The 13,374-nt window shown below is 39.2% G+C and overlaps 3 protein-coding genes across 22 annotated transcripts in view; 1 reads left to right on the top strand and 2 right to left on the bottom strand.

The window, feature by feature from the left end:
• The window catches only part of PBLD (phenazine biosynthesis like protein domain containing), a 49,533-nt gene extending 46,859 nt beyond the window's left edge, over nucleotides 1–2,674 (bottom strand). The window contains exon 1 of the mRNA XM_070226195.1: nucleotides 2,540–2,674. The gene's annotated coding sequence lies outside the window, so the exon portion shown is untranslated. The remainder of the gene's footprint in view (nucleotides 1–2,539) is intronic.
• Nucleotides 1–13,374, bottom strand: part of RUFY2 (RUN and FYVE domain containing 2) — an 85,238-nt gene that overhangs the window by 27,697 nt on the left and 44,167 nt on the right. The window lies entirely within an intron of this gene.
• Nucleotides 874–13,243, top strand: HNRNPH3 (heterogeneous nuclear ribonucleoprotein H3). Of its 20 annotated transcripts, none has more exons than XM_070226122.1 (11): nucleotides 979–1,588; nucleotides 1,839–2,012; nucleotides 6,926–7,060; nucleotides 7,589–7,727; nucleotides 8,241–8,380; nucleotides 8,884–8,970; nucleotides 9,263–9,378; nucleotides 10,487–10,622; nucleotides 11,584–11,679; nucleotides 11,765–11,857; nucleotides 11,989–13,243. In XM_070226122.1, the coding sequence occupies exons 3-11, from the start codon at nucleotides 6,949–6,951 to the stop codon at nucleotides 12,063–12,065; spliced, it is 996 nt and encodes a 331-aa protein (XP_070082223.1). In that variant the 5' UTR covers nucleotides 979–1,588; nucleotides 1,839–2,012; nucleotides 6,926–6,948; the 3' UTR covers nucleotides 12,066–13,243. The 20 variants fall into 20 exon arrangements, with proteins under 20 accessions (XP_023499816.1, XP_070082223.1, XP_014588573.1 ...); XM_014733087.3 differs by having other exon boundaries at nucleotides 1,839–1,993; nucleotides 8,241–8,425; XM_005602414.4 differs by having other exon boundaries at nucleotides 1,002–1,588; nucleotides 8,241–8,425.

A 13,374-nucleotide genomic window follows, 5' to 3' on the forward strand; every position in this document is an offset into this window, starting at 1 on the left:
TCACAGGGTGAGTGACACCAAGACGTCAAGTTTAAGGCCTGTTCAAAAGTCTCCGGTCAATAAACGGTTAACTCAGGTCTCCTGACATCGTAACGCCAGTGTTTGTAGGGGAAGTAACTTCAACTTGCCAAAAATTATTTCCATTCCCTTAGCGCATGGTTAAATTATTTGAAACCCTAGGAAGATCCATAGTGCTTTAAAACCCTGGCCCCTGGAGTAAAACCACTTGGGTTCAAATCCTAGCTTCTACCACTAGGTGTGACCTTGGGCGACTTTTTCACTTCTTTAGAACTCAAACACCTCATCTATAAAATGGGGGTAATAATAACGACTATCCTTCAGGGTTGTAGAGAGTTAGTGAATTGCGCATAGCACCTAGCTCAAACAAGCCCTCAATAAATGTGACCTATTTTATTACATTATCCCGGCTTTGTTTTTCCCTCTGTTGTAATGATGACACTGTTCCCTTCTCCCTTTCTCTGAGGGGTATTTTGAGGGAGTAGGCTCAAGAAAGGCAATAGGGCACTATGACCTAACCAATTCTTACTGTCCCACACTTTTCTTCAGCACGTTAGGATGAATTAAAGCCATGAAATGGAAGTTTCCTTTATAAGAAGGTAACTGGGCCCCTGTCAGTTTTTGGAGAAAAAATTATTCAAGCTTCTCCACCTCTAATATACCATGAGCCCTCTCATGCCACCCTAGACGGGCCGGGCCTCCCAACATCTAGTCCAAAGTCCAAAGTCTTTGGGTGGGTATTGAAGGTCCACAACCTAGTTTCGTCCACATTTCCAATCTACAGAAACATCCCTGTGCTCACACTCATTTCCTCCTATCCCTCGTACTTCACGTACGTTCCTACGTTTGCACTTTAACTTACACTGCTTTTTTTTTTTTACCAAGACGGCCCTCCACCCTTTCTAGAGAAATTCGGCTTGCGTCTTTTTTTAATAATTAAAAAAAGGGCCACAAGGTGTCACTAGGAACCTTGGTGGTATGACAGCACAACCAAAAACTATTAGGTGTGACTTGTACGCGCAGTTTTCGAAGATGCAAAGCTCTATTCAGAAAACAGCCGGAAGTCGGCTGCCGTGAGCTGCCGATCTGTCACTACGGTTACAAAGCGGGAGATGAAAGGCAAGAAAGAACGCTAAAGTGAAACGAGAAAGCGAGGAGCAATCTGTAGTGAAACGTGGTAGAGAGGTCAAGCAAGAAGCTCCACGGATCAGACTCGCTGGGGGGCGGCGGGGGCGGCAGCGCCACGGAAGGAGGACGAGCCCCAGCCCCAAGGTTGAAATCCAGGCCTGGCGGACACTTCTCTATCTTCGCAGCTCAGAAACACGCCTACTTTCACTGCATAATACAAACATGGTGGATCAGAACAGCCCTCCTCGCGTTTGGCGGCCGAAGCACGTGGTGCCCTCTCCACGCAGGTGACGCCGGGGCAAGGGCAGGGCCTTTGCGGAATTTGCTTTTGGTGGGGGAAGAGGACCGGAGAACTTTCCCAAACCGCGACACCACGGTTCCTTCGACACACGCTGGCAGGACAACCGCTGCCACTTTACTTTCTCCCCGAGAGGGCAGAAAGGTGAGCCCTGAGAATTTGATGGTTTTACGGTAAGCAAGAGAGGCTGAGTCCGCCACCTCTTTCTCTAACCGGGCCGGCCGCGGGTTCTCCGCCTCTCCCAAGTGGGCAACCCACCCGCGCGCAGGCGCACTTCCTGACCCCCGTGCCAAGGCGGGACCGACTCTCTTGTCTCGCGAGAGCAGGGCCGGCCGGTCTTCGTTGCTCTCGCCCCACCCCCTCCTTCTCGCTCGCTTTCTCCCATCCCCCCCAGCCAGTCGCTGTGCTGCGCAGCACCCTTAGTGGTTGCCGCCGGCGGAGACGGTTGGAAGAACCGTTGTGGGGAGCGCTACACGAGACAAGCGACTTCTCCCTCCTCCCGACCGGACCCCGTGAGCACCGGCGTCGGCGCTACTGTCGCCCGACAGGGTATCTGAAGTAAAAGGGGGTAGGTTGGGCTGGTGGTTTCGAGAGCGGACTCGGGAGAAGGACGAGAGCGACGGGGAGGGGGTGGGGTGGGAGGGAAGTGTGGAGGTCGCCGCTCGGAGGCGGCCAGGCTGCGCCTCCCCCCGATCTCCCACTTCAAGGAGGGCGGCCTGCCGGCGGGAGGACTTGCTCGGGCAGAATTCGGTGGACGAAGGCGAGACCCGAAGTGGGAGTCACCCAGCATTTCCCCTCTTTGCCTGCTGGTTTGGCCTCCGCCATTTTGGGTACGGTGGCGTGGCCACCTCGGCTTCGCGCCCTTCCTCTCTTTCTACTGTTTACCCCTCAGCCTCCGAGAACTGGTTAGAAGGCCCGGGGGGTGGTGAGAGCGCCCTGGACGGGGTGAGGGTGGGAAGGAAGCGAGCAGGGAGAGGCTGGGCCCGCGGGTGGGGGAGGTGCTGGGCTGGCGGGCGCGCTCCCGATGGAAATGGCGCCGGATGCGCCTGGCCTCCCCCCGCGGCCTCCCTTCCTCCGCAGTCTCGGCTGGGCTACCTGGGCTGGCGGGACTGCGAGTGACTTCTGACGCAGATTCCCAAGATGAGAGAGGCTGGAGCTGGGGGAGGAAGGCCAATGGCGACGAAGGCGCTCAACTCCCAAATCCAGGACAAAGGAGGCGGACGGTCTCCTTTGTAATTCCGCCGCCCGGTGGCGAAGGTTTTTAAGCCAGGCTTGGCTGCCGGACCCGGAGGGGGGCAGGGGCGTCCTCTCCCTAGCTCTCTGGTCTCTAGGGCAGCTAGATAAACGAAAAGTCTGCGGGGAGGAATAAAGGACGCTTAGCCGGCCCTTATAGTCCAGATTTGGAACTTCGAAAAGAGTACGTACTCATTTTCCAAAGGGTTTTTTTCCACGCTTATCTTAACCGTATTTAAAGCCTTTGTGGGTAATTGTTTTGTAAGCAGAAAAGCGGGTGACTTATCAAATAGGAATGTGAAATGGGCATATTACAAACAGGTCTTCGGGGCCCAGTGAGCTCTGATACGTCTTTTTGAACTTGGGGTGGGGACGGGGTGGTTTAGCAATAGTTTGGTGTGGTTTGGTACGTACTGGGTTAGAATTTAAGTAGTTTTGCTGTAGGAGAACAGGTATTAGAACACAACCAGAGATGGCAAAAGTGTGTGTAGGAATTGTGATTGACTTGGAGCATTGAAGCTCCAAGAATTCCATTTTGAGTTAAGGTTCTTTTGGCATTAAGGCTGTAGAAGTAAAGTACTTCGAAATACTATTTATTTTATTTTGGTAGCTAGGCATTTTTTAAATTTAGTGTAGCACTGTGATAATATTTTGACCAAGAAAATAAGCCTGCTCAACAGAAAGACAAACTGAAAGGCCAGTCATGTGCTGTGATTTTAGTCCTTGGAGAACTGGGTCGGTAATCTTCACAGAAGGTGGTACAAAAGAGACACACAAGGCCTGAGAAGAAGAGTTTCCAAAAACGCATATGAATCTTTACAGGGAGTCTATTATCTACTTTTTCAGCTTTGAAAACAAAACCCTTCCTGTTGTTGAAGGCGTTCTGTGATTTCAGTGGACTTTAAAAAGCCCAGAGTTTCCTATAGTATATGATATAACAGCTTTCCTAGTTGGAATACCCTAGAAACCCTTTTTTTTGCCCTCTTTTTCATCTGTATCATAATCTGGAAGTCCGTCTAATTGCCATTGTATTTTTAATAACCATATTCCTTTTTGGTGTCCTTATTTTGGTAAACAAGTGGCTGAACTGAAGTAGGTGGTAACTTTGTTGTAGAAGAGAACTCATTCGTAATCATTTTGGAGACCACACTTCCTTTAGATACTAGTGGTGTATCTGTGTGATTTTTTTACTTTTTTGAATTAAGGAATAAGCACATTGGAAAGGGGGAATGATGTAAAATTTCCATTTTAATTAATATCATCACTTTTGTGCCAAAATTTGGAGTTCATTCTCGTTTTTTAGGACCAGTGGGCAACCACTTAGAAATTTATTGATGCATCAGACCCTTAGTTTATGTATTTATGCTTCGGAAGGTAGTATGTGCTTCTGTTATAAGGGAATTTTATATTTCATTGGGCCTCTCTTAGATGCTTTTTCATAACAGCTTTGAGATATAATTCACATACCATAAACTTCACTCATTTAAAATCATACAATGTGTGGTCTTTTGTGACTGGCTTCTTTCACTTAGCATAATGCTTAGGAAGTTATATTTAAAATCTCATATAAAACTGACTGAAGCTATCCTAATACTTCAACTGCTGTTATTTTTAATTGGTGCTAACACGTGGAATTCTTAAAAAGCAGAATTGTGGTTAGCCATGATACTGTTGCAAAGAAAGGTTGAGATGGATTATCCTGAATAATTAGTGATAGCTTCTGAGACAGCTTTATTAAGGTTTTAGAGCAGATTGTCTATTTGTATCCGTTTGGAGTTCTTCTTGGTTTTGTTTTGTAAGTAGAATTCTAGACTCAAATTTTGAGTTTTGAAGAGATGATAGAGTGTTGCTTTTTTTTTTTTTTACTGTGTACTCTCCATACACATGGGATGGAGAGTCACCCTGTAAAATAGTTTGTCTTCCAAATCTGGTTAATTTTTCCCCCAATTTAAAATTAACAGTGTGTTTTTCTATAGACTTAATTTGTTGTTTTTATATAGGTCTCATTGGTATAGGGTGATCCAAGAATCAAAACTAGTTTGCTTGTGAGGAATTTCTTAGAAAGTGCTGAGGTTTATAAATTTCCATCTTTTTTGTAATTTGTTTCTGAAACAGTATCTTTATATTGAAAAAATAAATGTGCTAAAATGATAAAAAGCACCACACTATAAGATCTTTTCACATCAGATTAGATTGACTTTGCACTATAAATTTTTTCATGAGGAAGTAACATTTGATGTTAGATCCACTCCACTCTTTTCCCTCTTCTGGTCTTAAATCACCGTTTATAGGAAACAGTTATTTCTTAGGTTGGTGTCATTTAAAAAAATTTTTTTTAAGAAAATGGTAAAGATCTTCAAAATGTTGACTTTTCTCTAACTGATTTGGGGCCTGCTTCTTTCAGGGCTTCTCTAGAACAGTATTTTTTAAATTGTCTAACTAGCATGTATTATAATAAACATTTCAAAAAACTCTTCTGTCTGCTTTATAATTCCTAAGGAAACTGGAAAGCATTTGTTGACTTTGGGAAAGACTTGTTTAAACAGTCCTTATTTCCTTTCAAGACTCAGAATAGTTTTCCATCCTTTAAGGTTCAGCTATTTTGTTTGTGGTATATTTCATTAGTTTTTACAGGATCCCTTAAAATCCAGTAACAGAGGCCATCATTAAATGATTACCATGCTGTAGACCAAGTACTGTGACTGATTCTTAAAACAGTCCTATGAGGTATTGGCATCTGCTATATTTTACAGTTGAACACAGAGATTAAGTAGTTTGCTTAAATTAAGTAGCTAGTGAGTGGCAGACTAGGGATTCAGACTCAGAATTTTCCTCTTAAAAGTTCATACCAGGTATTTGTGTGCCTAAGAATTAGTTGTACTGTCAAATAAAAATTTGTATTCTCATTTTGGATCTCTGTCTAGAGTGGCAGTAGGGTTCTTGCTTTTAAAAAAATGACAAGACAAATACTGAAGGTGATTCATATGCAGAAGTATTTGTAATAACCACATTTGAAAAATTTCTATATTAGCTTATTTTAAACTCATGGATTCTAGGAAAAATAAATTTTACTCTTCGCAGATGCTATCCCTAACAGCTGCACTGATAATTAGATCATGTGAAATTAAATATTAGTGAATGCTGTTGATATGAAATATAATCAAGCATAAAGGAATCAAGTGAACGCATTGTTTTGTTTACAGGGGAGGAGGTGGTGAGGGAAAGGTTTGAAATACTCAGGTGAGTAGGATTCCTACAGCTGCATAGTGAGATTTGTAAGGTCTGGTAAGTTTCTGCAGCTGAAGGACTTCTGCGTTAGCCTTTTCAAAATGTTCTGGAATTTTAAAAGAAAGGATGATTGTCTCTTGGGAAGGGAATTGGTTGGATGGGTTCTCTTGGAGGGGAAGGAGGGCTTCTCACTGTACCCTTTTTAATATTTTGAATGTGAATGTATTACCTTTTTTAAAAAATTTGTGTTTAAAAGTGAAGCAGTGAGTAGTGTGCTATGTCCGCTAACTTCCAAACAGGTGGCTTCAAAAAACACTGATAACTACTGGCAGGCATTCACTTTTAAGTGGCCTTTTACCTCAATTTTAAAACTCAGTTAACTCAGTCATTTTAAAACTTGCTCTTGAGGAGTGTTTAAACCAGATGAGTTAAAATAGAGGTGGGAATTTTTCCCCCTTCAGAAACAATTTGTTGCATTCAGAATTATAGTGCATCTAGTAAGATTAGACTTTGTACATTAGACTATTTTTCCAACATCAAAAAAGTACTCATTGTACTTTTAGGCTCTTACTGTGAGTGGGTGGTGGTACTGTGTGCAACTTTTGAGTAATTAAGTTTTAAAGAATTTGCATGACTATTCAAGTGAATAATAAAACCTGAGAAATGTGAATGAAAATTTGGGAGATGAAGAGGCTAGAGTTGACATTAAGATGACAGGATCGAGAAATTGGGAGAGTTTGAAGACTGATAGTAGAATTATGTAAATTTCCTTAAAATCAGGCAATGTGTAATGTTTGATCCTTGGAAATTGAATGCTTTTTGGTGGGAGAGCTCAGCTTTCACTGCCTTTTCCCAGTCTTTTTGCCTCCCTCCAAATAGAAAAGTGTTGGACCATTGTATGTGGCATTGTGTGAGCCATATGTGACATTTCCTATTGTGTACCACTGAGGTGTTTCTTCAGTACCTCTGGCAAGAGTATATTTTGATTGACTGCTTTATGTGCTTGTTTATTTTTTATAGCATTTAAATCAAACGGTATTGAGATGGATTGGGTTATGAAACATAATGGTCCAAATGACGCTAGTGATGGGACAGTACGACTTCGTGGACTGCCATTTGGTTGCAGCAAAGAGGAAATAGTTCAGTTCTTTCAAGGTACCTCTAGTATTAGTCAAAGTTTAGTAGTATTTTAATTTTCTATTTATATTACTCAGTTTTTAATTTGTAAAATCCATTTGTTTTGAGGATTTTGATTTGCATATGATATCTTGGTTTAATGTATTAAGTTATGAAATGTGCTCCAGTTAATGTTCAATACAGGATGTGTAATATGTAAAACCTAACTAATGTGCAATAAACTTAATTGAGAGTAATTATGTGTGATGAACCATGAATTAGCATATGGAGCATAGTTAAATTTGGTTTGAGCTTTTTTTTTTTCCATGTAATATAGGTGGGCTTTTTAGAGTGTATGTAATTTTAAAAGACTAGTCAAAAGAAAAATTTGTGTAATCCAATAATATTTGAAAAAGTCTTCCGTTTGTATTTTGGGGTGATGGGAAACTAAGCTTTTTTGTTTTGTTTTGTTTTGTTTAGACTTGTTTTAAATATTTGATTCAGATGGGAATGTTTCAGCCTTTAACACTGTTCCCCTTGATGGGGTTATTTGTCCTTGGGTTAAAGGGTTGGAAATCGTGCCAAATGGGATAACATTGACGATGGACTACCAGGGGAGAAGCACAGGGGAGGCCTTCGTGCAGTTTGCTTCAAAGGAGATAGCAGAAAATGCTCTGGGGAAACACAAGGAAAGAATAGGGCACAGGTGGGGATGGAGAGTTTGGGATGGTGTTAAATTTTTATTTTTGGGGGTTGTGGGTCACTATTGCTTAAATGGGGGGGTAACAACATTTTTCTGGGGTAGTTTTAAAGACTTGATAATTATCTAAATTTAACTTGGAAACTACAGATTTGGGTGGGGAATGATGCTAATAGTTTGCTTAAATTAAAATTAGATTGTTTCCATTTCTCTGTAGGATATTGTTGAATAATGCCTTTGTATAATCAGCTATTTTCTCTAAACACCTATCATGTACTAAAAAAAAGCTAAAATTATATTTAATTTTATGAATTGTTTTCAAATGACTAATTTGTCTATGTAAAACTTAAATATTAATTATTTAAGTTTGTAGGTGTAAAAGTTAACTTATGGTATATTTAGGCTGTTTAAAGTGGGTTACGTATCTAGATGTAGAAAAACTTACTGCATTTTGCCCAATATCTTATTTACTCTAATACATTTTTGCTGAAACTTGTACCTTAAACCATTTTTAAATAGGTATATTGAGATCTTCAGAAGTAGCAGGAGTGAAATCAAAGGATTTTATGATCCACCAAGAAGATTGCTGGGCCAGCGACCGGGACCATATGATAGACCAATAGGAGGAAGAGGGGGTTATTATGGAGCTGGGCGTGGAAGTATGTATGACAGAATGCGACGAGGAGGTGATGGATATGATGGTGGTATGTGTATCTAATGAACAAAGGTTCTGTTGTCATTTTCTTAATGTTCCTGACACTTTGTCAAGAAATATAGAAATGGCAGTAATTTCAGTACCTATTAGGTTTTAAAACCTGTTCATGAAAATACGGGTTCCCATGACCAGCTGTGGGATTGGATTGATGCACATATTGGCACCTAGATAACTTATGTAGAAATTAAAATGAAGATACTGGCATATTTTGACATTTTCTGTTTAGTATCAGGATGAAAATTAATTTTGATGTCTAAATGTATCCTTGTGAAAGACTTTTAATTTGCACCAAGTGTTAACTTTTTTTAATATCCATTAAGTTGGGAGTTGCAAAGTTGTAATAATAAGTTAACCAGACTGCTTACCACAAAGTATGCGTGTGTAAACTAGATGATAAGATTTATGTCTTGAAAGTGTATTCATGTGTTTCTCCCTTAAATTACACAGGTTATGGAGGTTTTGATGACTATGGTGGCTATAATAATTATGGCTATGGAAATGATGGCTTTGATGACAGAATGAGAGATGGAAGAGGTAAAATAAAAAGACATTCATTTTTAGGGGACTTTTGGTATTTGCTTTACAACCACTTAGTAATAATATAGTTGACTTGTATAAAAAAGTCAACTCAGGCATATTTCACTGCATGCCTAGATAGTGTTTTATACAGATGTGTACTTGAGGTTAATTCTCCATTTGATGTTTAGAACAACTGTATTGAGATTTCTTGGTTGTCAAAAAGGTGGGTGGAAGAAATATTTTGTTGCAATGCTTTCTTTTCTACATGTATTGTTAGTTTATAATCTTTGCAAATTTTATTCTGTAGGTATGGGAGGACATGGCTATGGTGGAGCCGGTGATGCAAGTTCAGGTTTCCATGGTGGTCATTTTGTACATATGAGAGGATTGCCTTTTCGTGCAACTGAAAATGACATTGCTAATGTGAGTAATTTTAGTCAGTTTGTTAGTGGTTTTATACTTCAGGTATATGAATTTTGAAGCATTCTTAATGTTCTTATCTTTTTCTTTATAATTCTAATATCAGTCCCTTCAACATGAATAGATATATTTCTGTATCCTTCAGTAGTTGATGAATATTTTTGTGTCTATTGTGTGCTGACCTACATAGGATTCAAGCAAGTAAAAGTTGAGTTCGTAAAGTCCAATTAAGAATTTAGTGAAAGACTGATCAGCATAGAGTGGTGATGACTAGAAAGAAGATTATTTCCCTTGTGTCAAGTTTTGAAAGTATAAGTATATAACAAGGCAGTAAGTTTTGGTGGTTTGGTTTGGCTTCCTTGGCTATATGGTGGGTAGAAACTGAGGGGCTGAAAACAATGGAAGTAGATGCTGCTGTTGATTTGAAACTGGTTGGTTTCAAATTGGTTAGAGAATCAGCAAACTTCAGCTGGTGGCCAATTCTAGTCATACTCATTTACCTATTGAGTAGTTGCAATAGAGACCCAGTGGCCTACAGAGCCAAGAGTATTTACTGCCTAGCTCTTAAAGAAAAATTTTGCTCTAGATTTTAGAAACCAAGTGGTCTAAGTTGGAGGTGCCTTTTAGAGAATTGCTTAAACCTAGTTAACTTGTGATTAGAACTAAATGATATTTGGGGAGCTATCCATTGTTCTGAACTCATAACACTCAATTTCTGTGCACATACTTTTAAGTCTCAGGCGACCTATTTGTATTTCAAACAACAGTTCTGAAATACCTTTCCTGGGAGTGGGGGCAGGAGACTTACTCTTCTCCCTCAGTACTAGGGTATGACACTTTTTCATCTCTTTAGGGTAAACTATTGTCTAGGTTAGAAATATTTTCTTTTTAATATCATCTAGCGTACTTTAAAGAGTAATTGCTTTGCATTTTTCCCTAAGTGTATAGTCTTATATTCCCAGAACCTCTGTAGTTGATGGGATTGTTAGCCTGGCAACAGAGGGCAGTAGAAGGGTTGGTTTTAATGGACAAAGGAAAACCAATGCATGCGGTAATTTACTTTTGATAATCTAAATAGAAAAGTAAATAACAGGTATTTTCTTTTATTTAGTTCTTCTCACCACTAAATCCAATACGAGTGCATATTGATATTGGAGCTGATGGCAGAGCAACAGGAGAAGCAGATGTAGAATTTGTGACACATGAAGATGCAGTAGCTGCCATGTCTAAAGATAAGAATAACATGCGTAAGTGGTATCATTGGCATGCTATTTTGTTTCCCAGGTGTGAGCTTACTTATATAAGAACCTTCTCATTTGTAATTCCTCAAATGTAAGAGATTCTAGGTAACTCCTGGTAGTCATAAGGACATGAAACCATATGGCCTCTAATAAGTTTAGATTTTAATGGGTTTCTAGGGGGCTTTTTATTGAAGAGTTTATTCAGACTCTTAATACTTGACAGATTATTGGAGCTCAAGTTATTAAAGAGGGAAAATAGGTATGTTATTTGCACTTGCCTTTTGCAAAATTAGTACCACTTGTTCACCTGTATGTTGATTAATTCTGTCATCAAATCAGTTAAGTTAAATTTCACCTTGACTAGTGATTCCTAAATCTGGCTGCACATCAGTCACTTGGTGTTTAATAAGTTTTCCTGGATTCTAATTCAGTTCGATGATTGTGCCTGGAATTTTTTTTTTTTTTTTAAGATTCTATTTTTTTCCTCTTTCTCCCAAAGCTCCCCCAGTACATAGTTATGTATTTTTTAGTTGTGGGTCCTTCTAGTTGTGTCATGTGGGAAGCCGCCTCAGCATGGTTTGATGAGCAGTGCCATGTCCGCGCCCAGGATTTGAACTGGTGAAACCCTGGGCCACTGAAGCAGTGTGTGTGAACTTAACCACTCAACCCAGGGCCGGCCTCTGGAATATATTTTTAAGAAATACACCAGCTGGTTCTGAAATAATGAATCAGCCCTTTTATAGATAAGGAAACTAGGGGCTGAAATACTTGTTACTTGTTGAAAGTTATACAGTTTGGACAAAACCTAGATTTTACCTCTATCTGGCATTCATTTTATCACTCCATTAGGAATTTGTAAGAATACTTTCAGGTTAATATTAGCCAGTTAACCTTTTTAATGTTTTTATTAATAAATATGATCCATTGTTCTTTTCTCTCCTGTTATTCTTACCTTTTTTCCCTAAAGAACATCGATACATTGAACTCTTCTTGAATTCTACTCCTGGAGGTGGCTCTGGAATGGGAGGTTCTGGAATGGGAGGCTACGGCAGAGATGGAATGGGTATGTAAAGTTTTTCAAATAAGCAGAGTTAGACACTTGAGCAAACAATCTCAAATTTTTTTTTTTTTTTTTTTTTTTTTTAAAGATAATCAAGGAGGTTATGGCTCTGTTGGAAGAATGGGAATGGGAAACAATTACAGTGGAGGCTATGGTACTCCTGACGGTTTGGGTGGTTATGGTAAGTGTCCTTAAGTTACTCTATTTCTGTTTGTGTTAGTCCCCATATATGGTGCAATTAAGTTTATGATTTTTAATATCTTAAACACTGAGACTTCCTACTAAACAGTTCTTAATGTCTTTTTTTCTAAGGCCGCGGTGGTGGTGGCAGTGGAGGTTACTATGGGCAAGGTGGCATGAGTGGAGGTGGATGGCGTGGGATGTACTAAAGCATAACCACCAACATAAAAGTCCTGACAACAGCATCTGGTCTACTAGACTTTCTTACAGATTTAATTTCTTTTGTATTTTAAGAACTTTATAATGACTGAAGGAATGTGTTTTCAAAATATTATTTGGTAAAGCAACAGATTGTGATGGGAAAATCTGTTTTCTGTAGGTTTTATTTGTTGCATACTTTGACTTAAAAATAAATTTTTATATTCAAACCACTGATGTTGATACTTTTTATATATACTAGTTACTCCTAAGGATGTGCTGCTTTCATAAGATTTGGGTTGATGTATTTTACTATTAGCTCTACAAGAAGTAGTATAGTGTAATTTTAGAGGACAGTGGTTCACTTCTGCAAAAACTACAAGTCTTAATAAGCAGACATCTGGAATAGAACTTGGAAAATATTAGTGTAACTTTTTTCTTTAATTTCTGCTGGACGATACTGTAAATATAAAACGTAAAGATGAGTTTAGGTGGCTTCAGGAGTATAAATTCAGCTAATTCTATATTAGTCCTCCTTTTTCAAATGTCATTTATCAGGCATAGCTCTGAAATGATGATCCTAAGAAGTATCTGAATTTCTGAATATTCCTAATTGTGTTACCTGGGGATGGGAGTGTTGGAGATTGAAATTCTAGTCCTAGATTTTAGAATAAAATCCCCTCAGCACTTGACTGAAGTACCAAAAAAATTATTCCAAAAAGTGATAGTTGTAAGTTATCTCAAAATGTCTTAGACTAGGTTAAGGTTCTCAGTGACATGAGAATTCAATACAAGTACAGAGGTATTTACTGTGGAGTATATTCTCACAGGTGTTTTTCAGTTTCCTGCCCAATAGTTAAAGCATATGGTTTTTTATAACTGTATAAATGACTACTTTAAAAAAAATGTAAGAAGTCCATGTCATAGTCTTAATTAAAATGAGAGTCCTGCAGTTGGATTTTGCATCTGGTATCTGTTTGGAGTTTTAAAGCCATTGTGTTAAAACAAAAAAATACTATATGTAGCAAGGAAAAGGTGCTTTTTACTTTTAATCCCTTTGATCAATATGGCTTTTTCCAAAATTGGCTAATGGATCAAAATGAAACCTGTCAATGTGAATTCAGTTATTGAACCTGTTACTTGTTTTTGCTAGAAATGTTAATGTAATAAATATCAATGTGGGAGATAATAGTACGCGTCTGTCCTAGAATGCTTTGTGTCGGTTACTGATTATATAATTATCACATTGGTAGAACGTACTAAATATGATGTCTAACTGAAGATTAGACAAACAGACTCCTAAGGAGTGATTTCTGCTGT

The sequence above is a fragment of the Equus caballus genome, chromosome 1, assembly GCF_041296265.1.
Source record: "Equus caballus isolate H_3958 breed thoroughbred chromosome 1, TB-T2T, whole genome shotgun sequence".
NCBI lineage: Eukaryota > Metazoa > Chordata > Mammalia > Perissodactyla > Equidae > Equus > Equus caballus.